The sequence below is a fragment of the Myxine glutinosa genome, chromosome 4 (assembly GCF_964187855.1).
Source record: "Myxine glutinosa chromosome 4, kmMyxGlut1.1, whole genome shotgun sequence".
Lineage (NCBI taxonomy): Eukaryota > Metazoa > Chordata > Myxini > Myxiniformes > Myxinidae > Myxine > Myxine glutinosa.
Genome location: NC_136264.1, coordinates 31,978,636 through 31,998,871, shown reverse-complemented (window position 1 = coordinate 31,998,871; position 20,236 = coordinate 31,978,636). Strand labels below are relative to the sequence as shown.

The window sequence follows — 20,236 nt, the reverse complement described above, 5'->3', positions numbered from 1 at the left end:
TTTTAAGTGATTCTTCACCATTGAGAGATATAGCCAAAAAAATGTATATCGCACAACATCTCAAAGAATTATTCATGAATGTGGACGAAATGTGGTGGACAAGTTAGATATGTGACAAGGACGAATCAATTACATTTTGGTGAAGATCCAGATCTGGATAAGAGAATTTTCAGTTATTTTTCACCATCGAAACAAAGGGCTAAAAATGATACATGGCACGATATCTCAAAATGTTAGAGACGGATTTGGACAAAACTTGGTGGACCGGTTGGGTGTATGACAAGAACGAATCGATTTTATTTTGGTGAATATCCGAATCCGGATACAAGAATGTTTGAATTTTTAAGTGATTCTTCATCATTGAGAGAAAGGACAAAAAGCGATATACAGTCACGTGAAAAAGTAAGTACACCCCATGTAAAGTTTTGACTTTTTCAACATATTTCAGCATACAGCTATTTGATCTTCATTTCAACAATGTTGATAGATAAAGGTGATATAATATAACAAATATCATGAAACATTTACATTTTGTAGTCCATTGTATAATTTAAATAAACATAAATGCAAATTTCGCATGTGGAAAAAGTAAGTACACCCCATGAAATATGTTTTTTTTAATCTTTTTTACATATGTGGACATATCAATATTTCATCTTCATTTAAACAGTATCTATAGATAAAGGTGATCTAATTGAAAAAAAAACAATGAAAAATTGACTTTGCAATAATTTATTCAACAAAAAATTGTTGCACAGCATGCACAATTGCATGCACAGCTCGTTTCAAATCCCCCCTCAACATCTCGATGGGATTTAGATCCGGGCTTTGACTTGGCCATTCCAGAACCCTCCATTTCTTTCTTTTCAGCCATTCCTTGGTGAATTTACTGGTATGTTTAGGGTCATTGTCATGTTGCAAGGTCCAGCTTCGATTGAGCTTCAACTTTCCAACAGATGGCCTCACATTATCCTCAAGCACCCTCTGGTACAATGAAGAATCCACAGTGGCTTCTATGATGGTGAGCTGCCCAGGCCCTGATGCAGCAAAGCTGCCCCAAACCATAATATTTCCACCACCATGCTTTACAGTTGGTATCAGGTTCTTGTGGTCAAATGCTGTCTTTGGTTTTCGCCAAACATGGCTTCTGGTACTGTGGCCAAATAGCTCTACCTTTGACTCATCTGTCCAGAACACATTGTTCCAGAAGTGCTGGTCTTTGCCTAGGTGTTCATTGGCAAACTTTAGTCTTGCCCTGATGTTCTTTCTGGACAGCAAAGGTTTCCTCCTGGCACACCTCCCATGTAGATCAAATTTGTGCAGCCTCTTTCTAATAGTAGACTCGTGCACTTTGACATCAACAGTGGCAGGCGCTACCTGTAGGTCCCGTGATGACATTCTGGGGTTCCTGGAGACTTTTCAGCATCATGCGGTCTGCTCTCGGGCTGAACTTGCTGGGGCGGCCTGGCCTGAACAAGTTGGCAGTTGTTTGGAATCTTCTCCACTTGTAGATGATCTTCCGGACAGTCGAATGATTGATTTCAAATTGTTTGGAGATCTTTTTAAATCCCTTCCCAGACTCGTAGGCATCTATAACCTTCTTTCTGAAGGCCTCAGAGAGCTCTTTTGATCTAGGCATGGTGACGCCACACACTTCAACAACAAAGAGCAAACGAAACTAAATGTCTCAGGTTTAAATAAGACAGGTTCCTCCAAGATCCTCTCTAACAATGTTCTAATCATTTGCACTTCAGCTGGTGCACCTGATTCTAATTTTAGGTATTTGAAGTTGTGATAAATGTCAGGGTGTACTTACTTTTTCCACATGCGAAATTTGCATTTATGTTTATTTAAATTATACAATGGACTACAAAATGTAAATGTTTCATGATATTTGTTATATTATATCACCTTTATCTATCAATATTGTTGAAATAAAGATCAAATAGCTGTATGTTGAAATATGTTGAGAAAGTCAAAACTTTACATGGGGTGTACTACTGTACTTACTTTTTCACGTGACTGTATAGCAAGATGTTTTAAAAAGTTATGGACGAGTTATGACTAAACTTGGTGGACGAGTTGGTTCGGCCACAAGAACAAGCCGATTAGATTTTGGTTCAGGTCCAAATCCAGATCCGGCCTATCAGTGGAATACAAAACGTAAACTGTTCAGCCTGGTGGAGGTATGTGCTCTACCGAGTCTCATTCTAGTTACCTACGACACCGAAGGTGGGCAGATGTTATGTTTTCACCCCTGTCTGTCTGGTTGTCTGTCTGTAAATAGGATATCTCAAAAGTGGTGGATGGATTCGGATGAAATTTGATGGAGAGGTTGGGTGTGTGACAAAGATGGAATGATTCGATTTTGGTGAAGAAACGGATCCGTATCTGGGTAACAGAATTTTAAAGTGATTCTTCTTCATTGAGTGATTGGGCTAAAAACAATATATAGCACAATATCTCAAAAAAGTTGTGGATGGATTCAGCCAGAACTTGCAGACAGGTTGGGTGTGTGACAAGGACGAATCGATTTGATTTTGGTGAAGATGCCAATCCGGATCTGAATACGATATTTTCATCCCTCCGCCGACGAAGTCGCCAGAGGCTTTATGTTTTCAGGTTGTCCGTCCGGCTGTCCATCCGTCTGTGATAGGTTTTCGTTACCGCGATAACTTGAGAACGGCTAAACAGATCTTAGTCAAACTTGGCACAGGTATGTATAATGAGGTAAAGATGAACTGATTAGATGTTGGGGTCACGTGGTCAAAGGGCAAAGGTCAGAGGTCATGTTAGTTAACAATACTGTTACCGCGATAACTTGTGAACCAGTGATGGGACTCTGACCAAATTAGGTAAACTTATATAGAACTAGCAGGAGTACCCGGCATTGCCGAGGGAGGGGGGGGGGGGTGCTTTACCTGTGCAAAGAGTGCTTTAACCTCAGTGTTACCCAGGTAAAAAAGGAAATTGCAATACCCTCTGCCACCATTACCAGTTGGCGCTACACGGTACACATTTACATAGAGAATCTAAGCCCCTCGCCCGGTCCCCCACACCGCCTCATGAGGCCGAGGCCACATAGCCTATGTTACCCCCCAGACAAAGTTGTATTTGTATTTGTACCCGAAGTAAAGTATAAAAGCATTTATAGCTGGAGTACCCGGCGTTGCTCAAGTGAAAAAGAAACTAACATATTTGAAATGAGGGCAACTATATTGGAAAATAAATTACATCCAAAGAAAAATCCATCACAAATGTAAAATCAACGGCTAAAGTGATCTAATTCAAATTTGGTACGGGTATGTATATTGGTGTAAAGATTAAATTATTAGAATTTGGGTTCAAGAGGTCAAAGGTTAAAGGTCAAAGTCTGTAATAGGTCTATAACTTGCGAATGGCTAAAGGGATCTTACTCAAACTTGGTACAGATATGTATAATAATGTAAGGATTAACCGATTAGATTTTGGGGGTTCTGAGGTCAAAGGTCAGAGGTCATGTCAGGTTAAAATGTGAGAACTTCTGAACAGCTGAAGGAATTTAAATTAAAACTTGGTGCAGGTATGTGTAATTATGTAAACATGAACTGATTAAATTGTGGGGTCAAATGGTCAGAGGTCATGTCAGGTAAAAATGTGCTAACTAGGGCACAGCTAAATGGATTTAAATCAAACTTGATACAAGTATTATAATGATGTAATAATGTGGGTGGAGGCATAACAGTCGATGTCGTGACGTCAAAGAGTGCCGTCTAGTTTTAATTGTTTAATTGATTCTTCACCATTGAGAGATGGGGCAAAAACCGATATATAACATGATATTTCAAAAAGTTGCGGACGAGTTATGACAAAACGAGGTGGACTAGATGGTTGGGTGACAGGAACAAGCGATTAGATTTTGGTTCGGGTCCGGATCCAGATCTGGCCTATCAGTGGGACAGAAAACGTAAACGGTTCAGCCTGGTGTTCAGGTATGTGCGACTGATCAGGTATGCACTTTACCAAGTGCCGTTCTAGATTATCTCATGTTTTCATGTCCCCATTTCTCTTTATTTTGAATCAAGTGTATATTTGGCTGAAGTGTTGTGGTTTGCCTTGCCATGTTATGATTCATTTTACATTTTTGGGATGGCAACATTACAGGAAGCTATTGTGCATACTCCGTTTTCCACTTGTATCATGTATCACCTTAAATGATCTTTACTTATTTTTGCTGTGAATGCAAGCTGTGAAATAAACTAATATAAAAAACATAGAGACAAGTGAGGCTAAAATACATGTTTTACTCTCTCTCATTTAATATCGACTTTACAAAAATGCAATAAAATGGTTATGAAGTCCCTGTATGAGAAATTATGATTGCACTCAAGTTGAATCGACTGAACAACAACAAAAAAGAAATGCATTGTGGGAGAGGGTTACATGAATAGAATAGTGAATTAGAGTAATTAATTAATTATATATAAAGGTAAAGTCCTGGCTGGCAATATGTGTGAGTAGACAGACAGTTCGAAGAGTGGGAGGAGGCAGGAAGGCCATACAAGAAGAAAGTCATGCCCCCCATGCATTGAGGACCAGGTTGTAAAAAGTACAAAGTCAAAGTTTTATGACCAATTAAACTCACCGGTGCCTCTGACATGAGTACAGGGTGGAGGTGAGCATCTGACTTGATATGCTTGCGGTATGTGTGATCCAGAATGTTTTGGAAACAGTCCCAGTCTTCAACTACAACAGAATGAGGCAGAGCAATCGTAAAATTATACTATCACAAGTTGCAGTATCTAATATAATTTCACTTACTTGTACACCTGCTTCCTTAGGGAATGGCAGGAAGGGTCATGTTATTATCATCTCTGGGGTATATAGATTACAGTACATCTAGGCTCATCCAACCCTGGTGTTGGCTTAGCGGTTAGGGTGCCGGCTTGGGATCCTAGGATCCTGGGTTCGAATCCCGGTCGATCGCTGAATTAACGCCAGGGGGGTTGACTCAGCCTGTCATCCTTCCGAGGTCGGCAAATTGAGTACCAGCTTGCCGGGATGAATGATCCCGGTGTGTACCCCGGCTTAGAATAGGTACACCGTATCCCTGCGCATCGGAAGAGCGTGACCAAGGGTTGGCGTCAGGAAGGGCATCCGGCCATAAAAACATTGCCTCAAACAGGGAACCATGATTGTCATGGGGCCCGCAAGGCTAACCCCCGCTCTGGTGGGGAAAATGGTCCTAAAACGATCATTCATTCATTCATTCATTCATAGGCTCATATGCGGTAAGCATGTAATGCCTCAAGAGCGTCGAGTTTTCTCTTCCAGTTTCGTGTTAAATAGCAGTAACGACTGTTTCAAAAGGTAACCATACATGTTTGCAGTTTTTGTTTTACTTCCGGTAGGATGCACCACAAAATGCCACAATAAGCTATTTATATTTTTTGCCACATACTGTATATCACTTTAATTATTTATATTCCTGTTCATTAATGTAATTGTTTCACTACGCCCCCAATGGTGTTTATAATAGCGGACATGGATTTGTCCCCCCGCGTTGGAGGAAGACCCTCTCGTGATCAGGCCGTTGGTGCTCCGATGGTTGGCAGTGAGTGCCCCGGAAGCAGTGACGGAAAGAGAGAGGCAATTCTATGTGTGGGAAAATTGCTCGGTCAGGGTCGCCCAGATGGCAGAGCACTGGTACGGTTCCACCAGAGGCCCTGGGTTTGATTCCTGGTTTGGGCGTGTAATTTTCTCACATATTTCAATTTAATTATTTATATATGTTAACAAAGCGTTTGTTCAAGGCAGTAAAACCCCTTGGCAAGCTACAGAGGATATTATTAGTATAAATATTGTTTTATAATAACATTCAATATGCCTCCGTTGACGAAGTCACTGAGGCATTATGTCTTCAGGTTGTCCGTCCGGCTGTCCGTCCGTGATAGGTTTTTGTTACCACGATAACTTGAGAACAGCTGAAGGGATCTTAGTCAAACTTGGTGCAGGTATGTATAATGAAGTAAAGATGAATTGATTACATGTTGGGGTCACGAGGTAAAATGGCAAAGGTCAGAGGTCATGTTAAGTAAAAAATATTTTACCACGATAACTTGTGAACCAGTGATGGGATTATGACCAAATTTGGTACACTTATGTAGAATGATGTAAAGATGAACTGATTCGATTTTGGGGTCAAGAGGTCAAAGTCTGTAATAGGTCTACAACTTGAGAACAGCTGAAGTTATCTTATTCAAACTTGGTACAGGTATGTATAATGATGTAAAGGTTAACCGATTCGAATTTGGGATGAAGAGGTGAAATGTCAAAGTCTGTAATAGGTCTACAACTTGAGAACAGCTGAAGTTATCTAATTCAAACTTGGTACAGGTATGTATAATGATGTAAAGGTTAACTCATTAGAATTTGGGGACAAAGTCAAAGTCTGTAATAGGTCTATAACTTGAGAACGGCTGAAGTGATCTTATTCAAACTTGGTACAGGTATGTATAATGATGTAAAGGTTAACCGATTCGAATTTGGGATGAAGAGGTGAAATGTCAAAGTCTGTAATAGGTCTATAACTTGAGAATGGCTAAAGCGATCTAATTCAAACTTGGTACAAGTATGTATAATGATGTAAAGATTAACTGATTAGATTTTGGGGTTCCGAGGTCAAAGGCCAAAGGTCATTTCAGGTAAAAATGTGATAACTTGTGAACAGTTAAAGGAATTTAAATTAAAACTTGGTACAAGTATGTATAATGATGTAAATATGAACTGATTAAATTTTGGGGTCAAGAGGTCAAAGGTCAGATGTCATGTCAGCTAAAATGTGATCACTTGAGAAGAGCAGATTAAAATCAAACTTGGTACAAGTATTATAATGATGTAATACTGTGGGTGGAGGCATATTGGTCGATGGGTGGAGGCATATTGGTCAACATCGTGACGTCGAAGAGTGTCGTTCTAGTTATCAGAGTGTTGTTATTACTTTTGTTATTAGATGTGGCCTTGGAAAAATGCCATGATTATCTATCTCAACACAGATATACACCTTAACACGGATTTTGTCCATGGTGGAAAACCCCGTTGGGGTCGTGGGGGGTTGAGGGAGGGGGGGGGGGGAGAAATGAAGTCACTACAACTTATATCATGTAACTCTCAGTCTTCCTGCCAAGTCGGGTTGAGATTTGATAAGTAACGACTGAATGTATCACGGTCAATCAAAAAGACAGACACCAAATTGTGTATTTTAGTACGACGATTTAACAAAAGAGCTGCAAAAAGTCTCGAGACAATCCAAACCACCCACGCTGCAGTTGAAAAGGAAACTTGAAAAGAATAAGAGGTCATTTGGCTCCTTATGCATTGTATTCACATCTCATTCAATTATTTGTTTTTCTTTCATCTGACTGTCCTGTCCGCAATCATGTAGATATTAAATGATGACATGGTATCTTACAAACAGGAGTAAATTATGAAGCTTGTCGAATGGCTATTGAGAGACCAGTCATTATATAAATATTTTCAAAATTGATATTCATTTGGTGTAATTTGGGTGAATAAATAAAGTAAATGGAACATGAATACAATGCATAAAGAGTCCAATAGCCTCATATTATATATACTGGAATATAAGACCCGTCGCTTCGCTGACGGAGATACCAATCTTTCCTGCGATGGCTAATCTATGGGGGAAGAAAAAAAAATGATTCCTGGGAGATCCTGCTCTCCGTGCAGGGATAACCAACGTCACGTGTTGGCATTTGCAGTTTTGACACGCTTGTCCATGTACCCATAAAATAAAATAAAATTGGATCACAAAAACTCCCGGGAGTTGCATGAATCCACCGTATTTGGATTTATTGAAATACGTTAATCCGTTCTCAAGTTATGACATGACAGACAAACAGACAGACACGGTTCCTTTTATAATATAGATGTACAATGTAGTACGAGGGCCAGTCAATAAGTAACCTTAAATGGCGATATAAATTCGAGAATGTATTGTGTGTAGTTGGAGACGACATATGTTATATCAATGGGTAAGAGTCATATTTTTGCCTGTTTTAGATCTGGCAACATTGAGCGTATGACATCAGTAGAGCAGTTCCAAGATGGCGGTTCCTTTAGAAGCATGCACCAGGGAGAAGTAACGTTCTGTCATCTGTTTCTTTGGAAGAGAGGGTGTGAATCCCAGTGAAATCCATCACAGAATGAAGATGCAATATGGTGACGCATGTTTATCGCTGCAGCAGGTGTACAACTGGGACAGGAAGTTTAAAAGTGGAGTGTCCAGTGTGGCAGACGCTGCTCGCTCGCCGGCCTCACACAGCCGACACACCAGAAATGGTTGCAGGAGTTAAGCGCATGCCAAGGGAAAACCGTCGCATTATGCTGGATGAAGTGGTCTCCTCATTGAACATTACCCATGGTTCAGCACACCATATCATTCACAACGTGCTGGGGTTCTGCAAAGTGTCTAAGGTGGGTGCCTAGATAACTCGCACCCGAACTGAACAAACGGCGAGCGGACGCATGTGAAGAACTTCTGCTACATTACAAAACAGAAGGCGATGCTTTCTTACAGCGTGTAGTGACTGGGGATGAAAGCTGGGTCCACCACTTTCAGCCAGAAACGAAGAGGGCAAGCAAAGAGTGGCGCCATTCAACTTCACCAATGCCCAAAAAGTTCCGCACACAGCCGTCTGCTGGAAAAGTGATGCTGACGCTCTTATAGGATAGCCGAGGCCCACTTGTAAAGCAGTACATGCCCAGAGGGACCACAGTCACCAGTGCATCATACTGCGACCTCCTTAAAAATCATCTAAAACCAGCAATCAGATCAAAACGTCGTGGACTACTCACTACCGCTGTTTTGCTGCAGCATGACAATGCTCGGCCCCATACTGCCTGCACTACAGCTGCATCAATCGAGGACCTGCATTTTGAGTGTCTTCCTCATCCACCCTACTCACCAGACCTCGCCCCCTTCGGATTAGCACATCCTTGGGCCACTAAAAGAGGGGCTTGGTGGAACCACTTTCCGATCCGACGAAGAGATCCAAGAGGTGGTGCACGAATGGCTACACAAGCATCCAAAATATTTTTTTTCCTAGCGGAATCCAGGCCTTAGTAAAGCGCTGGAAAAAATGCATTGAAAGCAATGGAGATTATGTTGAAAAATAACAGTTGTTACACACGTACATGCAATAAACAAGTTGTGAAAAATATTTTAAGGTCACTTATTGACTGCCCCTCATATATACATATACACACCATTCTCTCTCCCTCTCTCTGGCTTTGTTCCACATATTTTAAGTTACAAACTCCAAACTTCGGGTACAAATACAACGTTGTGTGGGGGGGTTAACATAGGCCATGTGACCGAATTTGAGAATTATGGTTGGTTGTGTGTACATGTCACCCTCCGTAATGTAAAGAAAGGTCGAAGGTCGTCCTCTTAGTTAATTCCATAAACATACACGCAGGGCACCATATATCCTTTTAAATAGTTATTCCCTTATTCTATGTAGTTTAAGGCTGTGTTTCCCAATAGTCAACTCTACATTGCACCGAATTAAATAAGATTAGGTCCCATCTTCAAAGTGTCAGGTTTGGATGGTTTTCGCCGCAAATGGACTCCATTGAGCACGCGGTCGGTTTGGAGAAGAAAGGCGTGTCTCCGCACCTCGTCATAGGAAGGAGGAGTGAGTCGGCCCTGCTCAACCAATCCAGCATGAAGGGGTTTGGCTTGAGAGGGTGGAGAGAGAACGATCTGGGAGGTTCGCGAAGGTTCAAGGGTGGGGCTTATATAACCCGCGGGAGACGCCCCCACCTCAGATGAGATACGGCAGATGAGTCCTGGGAAAGCATGCAACGTCCCCACGGCGGCCGAGAGAGAGAAGACCGAGGCAACTCGAGGAGCACGCGACGCAGCGGTGCGCAAAAGGAACTTCGCCCGCGCAGTTTGAAACCGCGGGAGTTCGCACGACCGCAGCTCGGCTTTTTGACGGCGGTGCCTTCCGGCCCGACTGTGCCCAGTCCCCGCCGGACCTTCCTTTCCTCTCCAAGCCACCCACCTCCAGCCATTCATTCCTGCCTGCATTCCCCGTGTAAGTGTGATCGTTCGTCTGTCTTTCACGTTGTCCTGGGGTATTAATTAAGAGTGTAATAGGTAAGCTAGTGTTGCGCTGTGTCTTCTTCTCCTGTAAATTACTTTCGTTATTCTTCCTTCTCCTTGGTTTCTTTCGTTGTGTAAATAGTAATTAATAGTAATAAATCCTGTTCTTCCTACTTTGTCCTCTTTCCTTCGCATTCGGTCGCTTTAGAGGTTTCCCCATTGAGGGCCCGTGGCGCGATTCGGCCGACGAAGATCAATCGGGTCAGTCTTGGTAACCGGCTCACGGTGCAGTTCACTTCGCTCGGCGCAACTAGTCCATTACGCTGCGACCGTGGGCGGGGGAGTATTTCCTTGCGTACCGGTAGGTGCTGGTATTTAGGTCATAGGACGGTTGGGCCTAATACCCTACCCAGCGCCGACCGGGCGTGATGTCATACCCCCGGGACCACGTCGGTCAGTCATAAACGAGGGGACTAATCCCCCCTCGATAACGGGAACCGAGGCCGACGTTGGGTTCCGTAACAATACATATACACACCATTCTCTCTCCCTCTCTCTGGCTTTGTTCCACATATTTTAAGTTACAAACTCCCTACTTCGGGTACAAATACAACGTTGTGTGGGGGGGTTAACATCGGCTATGTGACCGCAACCTCACACGGGGGTGCACTGGAAAACAAAGATGGCGGCCATATTATTTTGTCTCGGTGCTATGGTGGGTGGACTTAAGTGACAGATGTGGGTGTGGTCCAGCAGTTGTCCGACCAGTGGGTGCACATTTCAAAAATGGACCCCCATCAAGAACCCCAACAACAACTACAACAACAGCAACAACAACATGAAGCTCTTTGTTGCAGGTAAAAACAAATGCATTGCAATAACCTTTAAATTTAAATGTTCAACTGTGACAATTCATCCTTTAAATTATTCAAAAGCTTTCGTTATAAAGACCTAAACAGTCAGGATTTTAAATTAAAAAAGTTACTTTATTCCACATTGTATAGTAATAGTATATGTGGTTGCACAGAATGCATACTCACCAGTGCATGCTATCTTTGTTGTGCGTAGCATATAAAATAATTTGTGATCTCATCGATAAGGCCACCCATTATTTTTTGGGGAAAGGCTGCTTTATGTAAAAAAGGGGTTTCCGTTTCAAAATCATAGATCATGAGAAACTGTATCAAGGTGCCATAATCACCAGACCCAGTGACGTAATGTTTGGTGAGTCAACTCTGAGTCTGGGAGGTCAGCAGTTCGAATCCTGGCTGAGTCATAGCACTAAACATTGAAAATGGAACGTTTTGCATCCTTGTTTGAGGATAGAGCATGGATAAATGTATTTTAGCATACCATGACATTATAACCATACCATGGCAATACTAACAGGCATTGATGGGCCTAATAGCCTCCCCCTTCATCAAAGTTCTTTGCAAGAAAAATTCATATAAAGGTTCACTCACTTTGAATATGTAGCAGATCTTGGATAAACACAAATGTGAGTAAGAATTTGATTCTGAAAATAGATATGACTCACTTGTGCCATTCTTGAGTGGTGAGCAGACTTCCACTGCCTCTCGTGGTACATGCAAGGCATTTGTGTCGATAAAGTATGTTTTTCCAGGCTTATCCTTCCGATCTCCATTGCCACTTTCCGTCTCCATGGCCTCACTGTCACGTTCTCCGGCAAGAGCCCCCACTGCTGTTGGGAAGTCTGCCTGTTGCCAACAAGCTTATGTTACTCAAACACCACTCAAGAAAGTAAATTTTCAACACTAGTACACCGGCTCACTATGGGAGCGGCAGGGGGAGTCATGTTATTATCCTTATTATTATTGTCAATTATTATTATTACTTCTTATGTTACATTAAGTAATTGAAAAGATCAGCACACGCATGACATTATAACATTTCAGATAATTCACATTGAAAGGATCAGAATGTGCATATCCTATATTAGATCAGGTCATTAAAAGGAGCAGAACATGCATGATATTTATTATATGTTAGATCAGGTCATTGAAAGGATCAGAATGTGCATGATATTATATGTTAGATCAGGTCATTGAAAGGATCAGACCGTGCATGACATAACATGGTAGATCACGTCATTGAAAGGATCAGACCATGCATGACATTATAACATGTTATTGTTAGATCAGGTAATTGTAAAGATCAGACCATATGCGACAGTTTTTAGGTAGTAGGTTGTAGACAGCAACTGCCCAGGGCAGTCCTACTGTTCTGACTTAGGAGTGTTAAAGTGGTGCCCGGAACCATCTTACTTTCTGTCTCACACAAACTATATCTACCGGCCTAGCTTCAATCTCACTTTCTCGCAAACAAACAAACACTTTTCATCGTACACTTTTCTTCTCTTTTATTTAAGGCCCTGGCCTCGATGAGGGCTATATAGTCCATGCCTGGAGCCTTCAACATAAAAAAAATTATGACATTGAAGGAGCTGCGCTCCAACGCGAGTCGAAAGAAGTGACGCGACCAAAGACGGAATTCGTCCGAGTTGCTTTATTGAAACAAAACAGCTCAGGTATTCTGACAAAAGTCCGTTTATCGGGCAGCAATATATATACACATTTATGTCGGGAAGTTTGCCCGGCAAAAGCTATACCGGGCATGCCCGGGTGTCAAGGGCAAGCCTTGGAAAGGCGAGTCTGGACCTGCCCGGGCGTGTTTGGCTGCGGCCTGGCAAGTCGAGGCTGGGCGTGCCCGGGCGCTCTGGACGAGCACTGGAAAGGCGAGAGCGGGCATGCCCGGACGCTCTGGGCGAGCCCTGGAAAGGCGATAGCGGGCATGCCCGGACGCTCTGGGCGAGCCCTGGAAAGGCGAGAGCGGGCATGCCCGGGAGAGGCGCGTCTGGCCGTGTTCTGGCCGGTGCAAGGCGATTGTGTGCATCCAGCGGTAACCGCTACAACATGTTATTTATTGTTCGATCAGGTCATTGAAAGGATCAGACCTTTGCCTCACCATTCTAAATTCCCGAAAGTAAAATTTACTGGTGTCGGGGTGTCAGGTGGAGAGTCGGTGGGCAATATCGCAAAACTTCTTGGAGGAACTCCACTAAAGCGGCAGGACGGGGTCATTCCTCTTTGGTGTATATAGACTACAGACGATCTATAGTGGGGTCTCAAGAACATTGGGTGTGTGTTCATTTACCAAGGTTTTTGTGGAGAGATCACCAAGTGGTTTAAGCATTCGAACAAGCACTCCATTAAAAACCATTAAGGAACGGCTGGCTTGGCAAGCGCTAGCTAGCTGCTTGATAAATGAACACACCTAGGACTTCCTCCCTTTCAGTTTCGTGTTAAACAGCAGGAGCGAGTTTCAAAAGTTCGCCACAAAAAACGCCATGTTTGCGGCAGGAAGAGCCATGTTATTAACCCAACCCTTGTGGGGTATATAGAGCACCGTAGATCTTTGCTCAGTTCTGTAAGTAAAACTTACCTCACGGATGTCAGGATTGCTCCAAATTTCTTCATTTAGTGTTATAAACAGCATTGGGGACTGTTTAAAAAGCTAATCATACGTGTTTGTGTTTTATAATAGTTTTACTTCCAGTAGCGGCCGTTGCTCCCATGAAAAGCCATGATAAGCTATTTATAAACGTTGCCTCGACGTTTGTTCAAGGAGGAAAAACTCTTTGGGGAGGTGGGATATTATTGGTATTAATATTGTTTTGTAATAACATTATTATGCTTATATCGTTAGTTTTGTTATTATAAGCGGCCTTGGAAAAACGCCATGATAAAGCTAACTTAACATTGATATACACCTCAACACGCAATACCATTGACGCCAATGGCGGGGAAAACCCGCTCGGGGGAGAAAACCCCCTTGGGGAGGGGGACAAATGAAAGCACTACAGCCTTCATTATGTAACCCTGAGTCATCCTGTCAAGTTTGGTTGAGAACCAACCATAAGTTGAGAACCATAAGTAACGACAGAATGTATCGCGGTCAAAAAATCATCAGACAGACAGACACCAAATTGCATATTTTAGTATGATTAAATACCTCATTCAGAGGATATGCTCTGCAATGCCAACTGGGGCCATGTAGCAGTTTTTTCAGCTTTTGGCCAATCAGCTGTCTTTGCAGATACAATTTATCACAATTTTTAGCCACGTCGCAGACGCTGCTCATAGAGTGCCCTCTGCTGTTGTTGTTGTTGTTCTTCTTCTTCTTGTTGTTCTTGTTCTTGCAGAGAAGACAAAACCTCAAAGCTCCACCCATTCTGGGAACCATAGCTCCACCCATTCTGGGAGAGCCTTCGTATAAACAAATATCCACCATTTTATTAACTCGCATAGCTTTGAGGCCTGTTTTGTAGGCTCGTGGTGTCTTCCTCTCTCACACAGTTTTATTTCAAATCAAATTCGATATATCATTTCATTTTTCACAGTCGCTAACATAGTTTTAGACTCGGTTGAAAAAAAAACGGGAAGAAAATCCGATGAAAGTTGCCCTTTATAGAACGAAATGAATTCTCAAAGGCCTGTAACTTCAAGTCCATTGAGATTTTTTTTTTTTTATCACGGCATGGTCAGTCATACACCGCCCGAAATAACAGACGGGAAAATGCCGAGATATATATATTTTGTTTAAATCGCGGCATGCTCAGTCATACACCGCCCGAAATAACAGATGGGAAAATGCCGAGATATATTAAAAATTCGTCCATTTGATGACAATCGTCATGATGAAATATTTAATTTATACGTCGTCACAATAATGTGGAGAGAGGAGCATAGCTTCGTTCACGTGTCGCCACACACGGGAAATTGCCGAGATTTTTTTTTTTTAAATCGTGGCATGGTCAGTCATACACCGCCTGAAATAACAGACGGGAAAATGCCGAGATATATAAAAAATTCGTCGCCACACATGGGAAATTGCCGAGATATATTTTCACTTTGCACAAAAATAACATCAAGTAATCGAATCAATAGGAATGTCCTGTGCCTATAACATCGACGTTATAGGCACAGCTGCATCTAGGCATTGTGTAACATCGACGTGGCTTTTGTTTTCATTAAAACTTTTTGTACTTGTTTATTTCATTACATGCGCCACCGAAGGTGGACTGAGGTTATGTTTTCACCTCTATCTGTCTGCCGGTTTGTGAACAGGATATTTTACAAAGTTGTGGACAGATTCAATTGGAATTTGGTGGGAGGTTGGGAGTGTGACAAGGACGAAAAGATTCAATTTTGGTGAAGATCGGGATCCGGATCTGGATCTGAGAACTTTTCAAGTGATTCTTCACCACTGAGTGATAGAGCTAAAACCGATATATAACACGATATCTCAAAAAGTTACGGACGGATTCGGATGAAACTTGGTGGATGAGTTGGGCATTTGACAAGGACGAATCGTTTCGATTTTGATCCAGCTGCTCATGGACTCTGTGTCCTTCTCTCCCGACAAGGTGGAGAAGTTTCTGTCAAACCTCGACTGATTCTGCAACTGGACCAAACGGCATCAGCCCACGGGTCCTAATATCCTGCTCTGACGCTCTTTCACTCCCTCTCTCTGTTCTCTTCACCCTCTCTTTTGCTCAAGGTCATCTGCCATGAGTTTGGAAATCAGCCAACATCACCGCTTAACACAAAAAAGGTGCAAAAACAGATCCTTGCAACTACAGACCAATCAGCCTGCTCCCAATTAGCAGCAAAGTCATGGAATCCATCATTGCTTCGGATATCAAATCCTTCCACTTCTCCAATAGCTTGATCTCTGATCATCAATTTGATTTCAGACCAGGTCACGCTACTTTGGACATGCTGCTTCTGCTGTCTTAATGGATGAGGCCTTCAATGCCAAACAGGAAATCAGAGCTGTCTCCCTTGACATATCACTTGCCTTCGATACGGTCAGGCACCCCGCTCTGCTCACCAAAATCTCCTCTTATGGTATCCATGGAAATCTCCACGCATGGCTTGCAGACTTCCTCTCTGGTCGTAGTCAACGTGTGGCCCTGAATGGATTTCTCTCATCTCCCCTTCCTGTTCAGGCTGGAGTTCCTCAAGGCAGTGTTCTGGACCCTGTGCTTTTTCTGGTCTTCATCAATGATCTCTCCGACTCTCTGGAAAATCCTCTCTATCTCTTTGCTGATAACCCCACTCTCTGCCGCTCCATCCCTCATCCCTCAGATCGGCAGTCTGCAGCCTCCTCACTCTATGCAGACCTGGACAAAATCACAAAGTGGTCAAATAAGGGGAACATGTCTTTCACTCCTGACAAGTCTCACACTCTTACTATGTCTCTCCGAAAAGACTGACTGGACAACCCTCCCATCTACTTTCTCAACAATCCTCTCCAAGAAGTTCTGTCACTCAAGCTTTTGGGTCTCACTTTCTGCCATGATCTTTCCTGGGAAAACCACATTTCCAAGCTGGCCTCCAAAGCCAGTCGCCGACTAGCCATCCTCCGTCGTGCAAAGTCCTTCCTTGGCACACCTGAGCTCCTCACCACATGCAAGGCTTTCATCTGCAACTCAATGGAATACTGTTCTCCCCTCTGGGCTGGTGCTCCTACCTCACTGTTGAAACCAAAGCTTTGAGAATCATTGGAATCTCCCACGATGAAGCTGATTGTGAGGGCCTTTCACGCACTCACCGCAAGTAGGTAGGTGGTCTTTCTGTCTTCTACCGAATCCTATCCAGCCTAGCTCCCCCAGCTCTATCTGTGCTCTGTCCCCCAAATATTCCTACAGGTCGCACAAGATCTGCCAGCAACCCTCTACTGGTGAAATTTCCAAAATCAAGACTCTCTGCTCACCTTCACTTTTCCAAACCTCTTTACTCCTGCCTCTGGAACAAACTCCCTCACTCTCTTCAATCCCACTCCTCCCTCCACGTCTTTTAAACAGCTGTTCATCACCATCTCTTATCTTCCCCCATCCAAAACCTTGATCTTTTCTACCCCCGTTAATTCACCCCAGATCCACTTTTCTGAAATACCGACTTCTTTCCTGGAAGTCCTAGCAGTGTCCATGTGTTTTTTTTTACCTCTCCCACCCCCACCCCCCTTCCCCCTTCCCACGCCTCCTCCCCCCAAGCCCGCTCCCTCCCACAGATCTCCCGATGTCCCTGCTCTCAAATGTTGTACTTGTGCATTTCCCCCTCTCTCCCCATCTTGTCTCCCGGTCCCTTTATTATTTGTCTCATGTGTCCGTTTGTTTTTTTGTCATTAATGTTGGCTCTTACACGAGCCTCGATCTTGTGTACAAAAAAAAAAAAAAAAAAAGGTCTGAATCCAGACCCAGCCTATCAGTGGGATACAAAACGTAAACTGTTCATCCTGGTGGACATATGCATTCTCATCTTGTTATGACATTCTTGACTATTTTCAGTCGTATCTCAGGTTGCACATACAGCTTTACATTTCTCATGAGATTCTCATCAAATCTAATCCGATCTCATGAAAAGTATGTCGGGTTTTTAAAGTGCAGAAAAAATGCTGGTCATCCTCTCAAATAATATATGTGGTACAGCTCCATCTCTCTTCCTCAAAGCTCTATCCTGAGACAAATAATCCTTTTGTCACTTGATCGCCATCCTCCTGAAAATAGTCTAAAGTATATTCTTCTTCTTGTCCTCCACTTCTTCTTCTTCCCCTTTCAAGATTTATTCTTCTTCTCCTCCTCTCTTCTCTTTACAAGATGGTGGGTTTGGAGCCACAATTATAAATCCAGTTTGAGGTTATTTAGCCAGTATAATGCTCTTGAGGAGAGGAAGTTTATCTCAGCAATGTCACCCTCAACTTTGTATAGAGTGTTGTTATGTGGTCCATAGTTTAATCAGGACTGCTGCAGTCACATCCTGGGGAACTCTTAATATGCCACTTGCGCTTTAAGTAGCCGTAGCAACCACGTCCCGTTCGGATCTGATTAAGGGCCTTCCATGTTTTCTGAAGCAGGTGAAAACCAGGTGGCTTCACTGTTGGGTCATTAATTAGATGTTTGTTGACCGAACGCCCAATGTCCTCCCGGTTGACAAAGCAACAACCGAATTGAAGACTGAAAGAGCAATTTAAACTGCTTATTGGGTCTCCTTTAGGTCTACAAAAACTTTAACCTGTCGTCATGAACCAAGATGCTCCCAATCTCAACTTTACATCACAAGTTTGTAATTTTTGTATATAGTACTTCATTGCTTTTCTATCTACTAATTTTTTTTTAAAAATAAATTCAATTAACCAATTGCCCATATAACTAGTGCCCTTTGTACGTATACGGGTAGTGAGCTGCCTTTTCAGAGGTTGTGTGTTCCAATCTGATTTAAAACAGCAGTGTCAAGGGATTTGGATTTGAAACTTTGGAATCCAAGTTGGTCCAGAAAATTAACATGCTGGTGTCAGATTATCACTAAAAACACCAGTTTCATTATTCCACACATTGTGCTTAACTCTCAATGCTCGGCCAACTCAGCATGTGCATTACAATAAGGCATTAGATTGTGTTAATCGAATGAAAATCCACCACACAAAACTCACCCAACAAAAATGTAATTTTTAAATGTCATATTGTGTCAGATGTACAGTCACGTGAAAAAGTAAGTACACCCCATGTAAAGTTTTGTCTTTTTCAACATATTTCAACATACAGCTATTTGATCTTCATTTCAAAAATGTTGACAGATAAAGGTGATATAATATAACAAATATCATGAAACATTTACATTTTGTAGTCCATTGCATAATTTAAATAAACATAAATGCAAATTTTGCATGTGGAAAAAGTAAGTACACCCCTACATTTATCACTACTTCAAATACCTCAAATGAGAATCAGGTGCACCAGCTCAGGTGCAAATGATTAGAACATCGTTAGAGAGGATCTTGGAGGAACCTGTCTTATTTAAACTTCAGACATTTAGTTTGGTTTGCTCGTTGTTGTTGAAGTGTGTGGCGTCACCATGCCGAGATCAAAAGAGCTCTCTGAGGCCTTCAGAAAGAAGGTTGTAGATGCCTACGAGTCTGGGAAGGGATTTAAAAATCTCCAAACAATTTGAAATCGATCATTCGACTGTTCGGAAGATCATCTACAAGTGCAGAAGATTCCAAACAACTGCCAACTTGTTCAGGCCAGGCCACCCCAGCAGGTTCAGCCCGAGAGCAGACCGCAGGATGCTGAAAGAAGTCTCTAAGAACCCCAGAATGTCATCACGGGACCTACAGGTAGCTCTTGCCACTGTTGATGACAAAGTGCATGAGTCTACCGTTAGAAAGAGGCTGCACAAATTTGATCTACATGGGAGGTGTGCCAGGAGGAAACCTTTGCTGTCCAGAAAGAACATCAGGGCAAGACTAAAGTTTGCCAATGAACCCCTTGGCAAAGATCAGCACTTCTGGAACAATGTGCTCTGGACAGATGAGTCAAAGGTAGAGCTATTTGGCCACAGTACCAGAAGACATGTTTGGCGAAAACCAAAGACAGAATTTGACCACAAGAACCTGATACCAACTGTAAAGCATGGTGGTGGAAATATTATGGTTTGGGGCAGCTTTGCTGCATCAGGGCCTGGGCAGCTCACCATCATAGAATCCACTATGAATTCTTCATTGTACCAGAGGGTGCTTGAGGATAATGTGAGGCCATCTGTCGGATAGTTGAAGCTCAACCGAAGGTGGACCTTGCAACATGACAATGACCCTAAACATACCAGTAAATCCACCAAGGAATGGATGAAAAGAAAGAAATGGAGGGTTCTGGAATGACCAAGTCAAAGCCCAGATCTAAATCCCATCGAGAGGTTGTGGGGGGATTTGAAACGAGCTGTGCATGCAAGAAACCCCTCAAACATCGCACAGCTGAAATAATTCTGCATGGAGGAGTGGGCAAAAAATTCTCCCAGTCGATGTCAGAGACTGGTAGACAGTTATAAGAAACGCCTACTTGAGGTTGTTTCTGCCAAAGGGGGCAATACCACCTATTTGAGCCAAGGGTGTACTTACTTTTTCCACATGCGAAATTTGCATTTATGTTTATTTAAATTATGCAATGGACTACAAAATGTAAATGTTTCATGATATTTGTTATATTATATCACCTTTATCTATCAATATTGTTGAAATGAAGATCAAATAGCTGTATGTTGAAATATG

General features: G+C 42.5%; 1 protein-coding gene across 1 annotated transcript in view; it reads right to left on the bottom strand.

The window, feature by feature from the left end:
• Positions 1 to 20,236, bottom strand: part of LOC137424564 (actin-like protein 6B) — a 53,825-nt gene that overhangs the window by 29,156 nt on the left and 4,433 nt on the right. Inside the window, exons 3-4 of the mRNA XM_068112150.2 lie at positions 11,649 to 11,829; positions 4,625 to 4,725 (exon numbers count right to left, since the gene is read on the bottom strand). Of these exons, the coding sequence (XP_067968251.1) occupies positions 4,625 to 4,725; positions 11,649 to 11,829 (282 nt within the window). The remainder of the gene's footprint in view (positions 1 to 4,624; positions 4,726 to 11,648; positions 11,830 to 20,236) is intronic.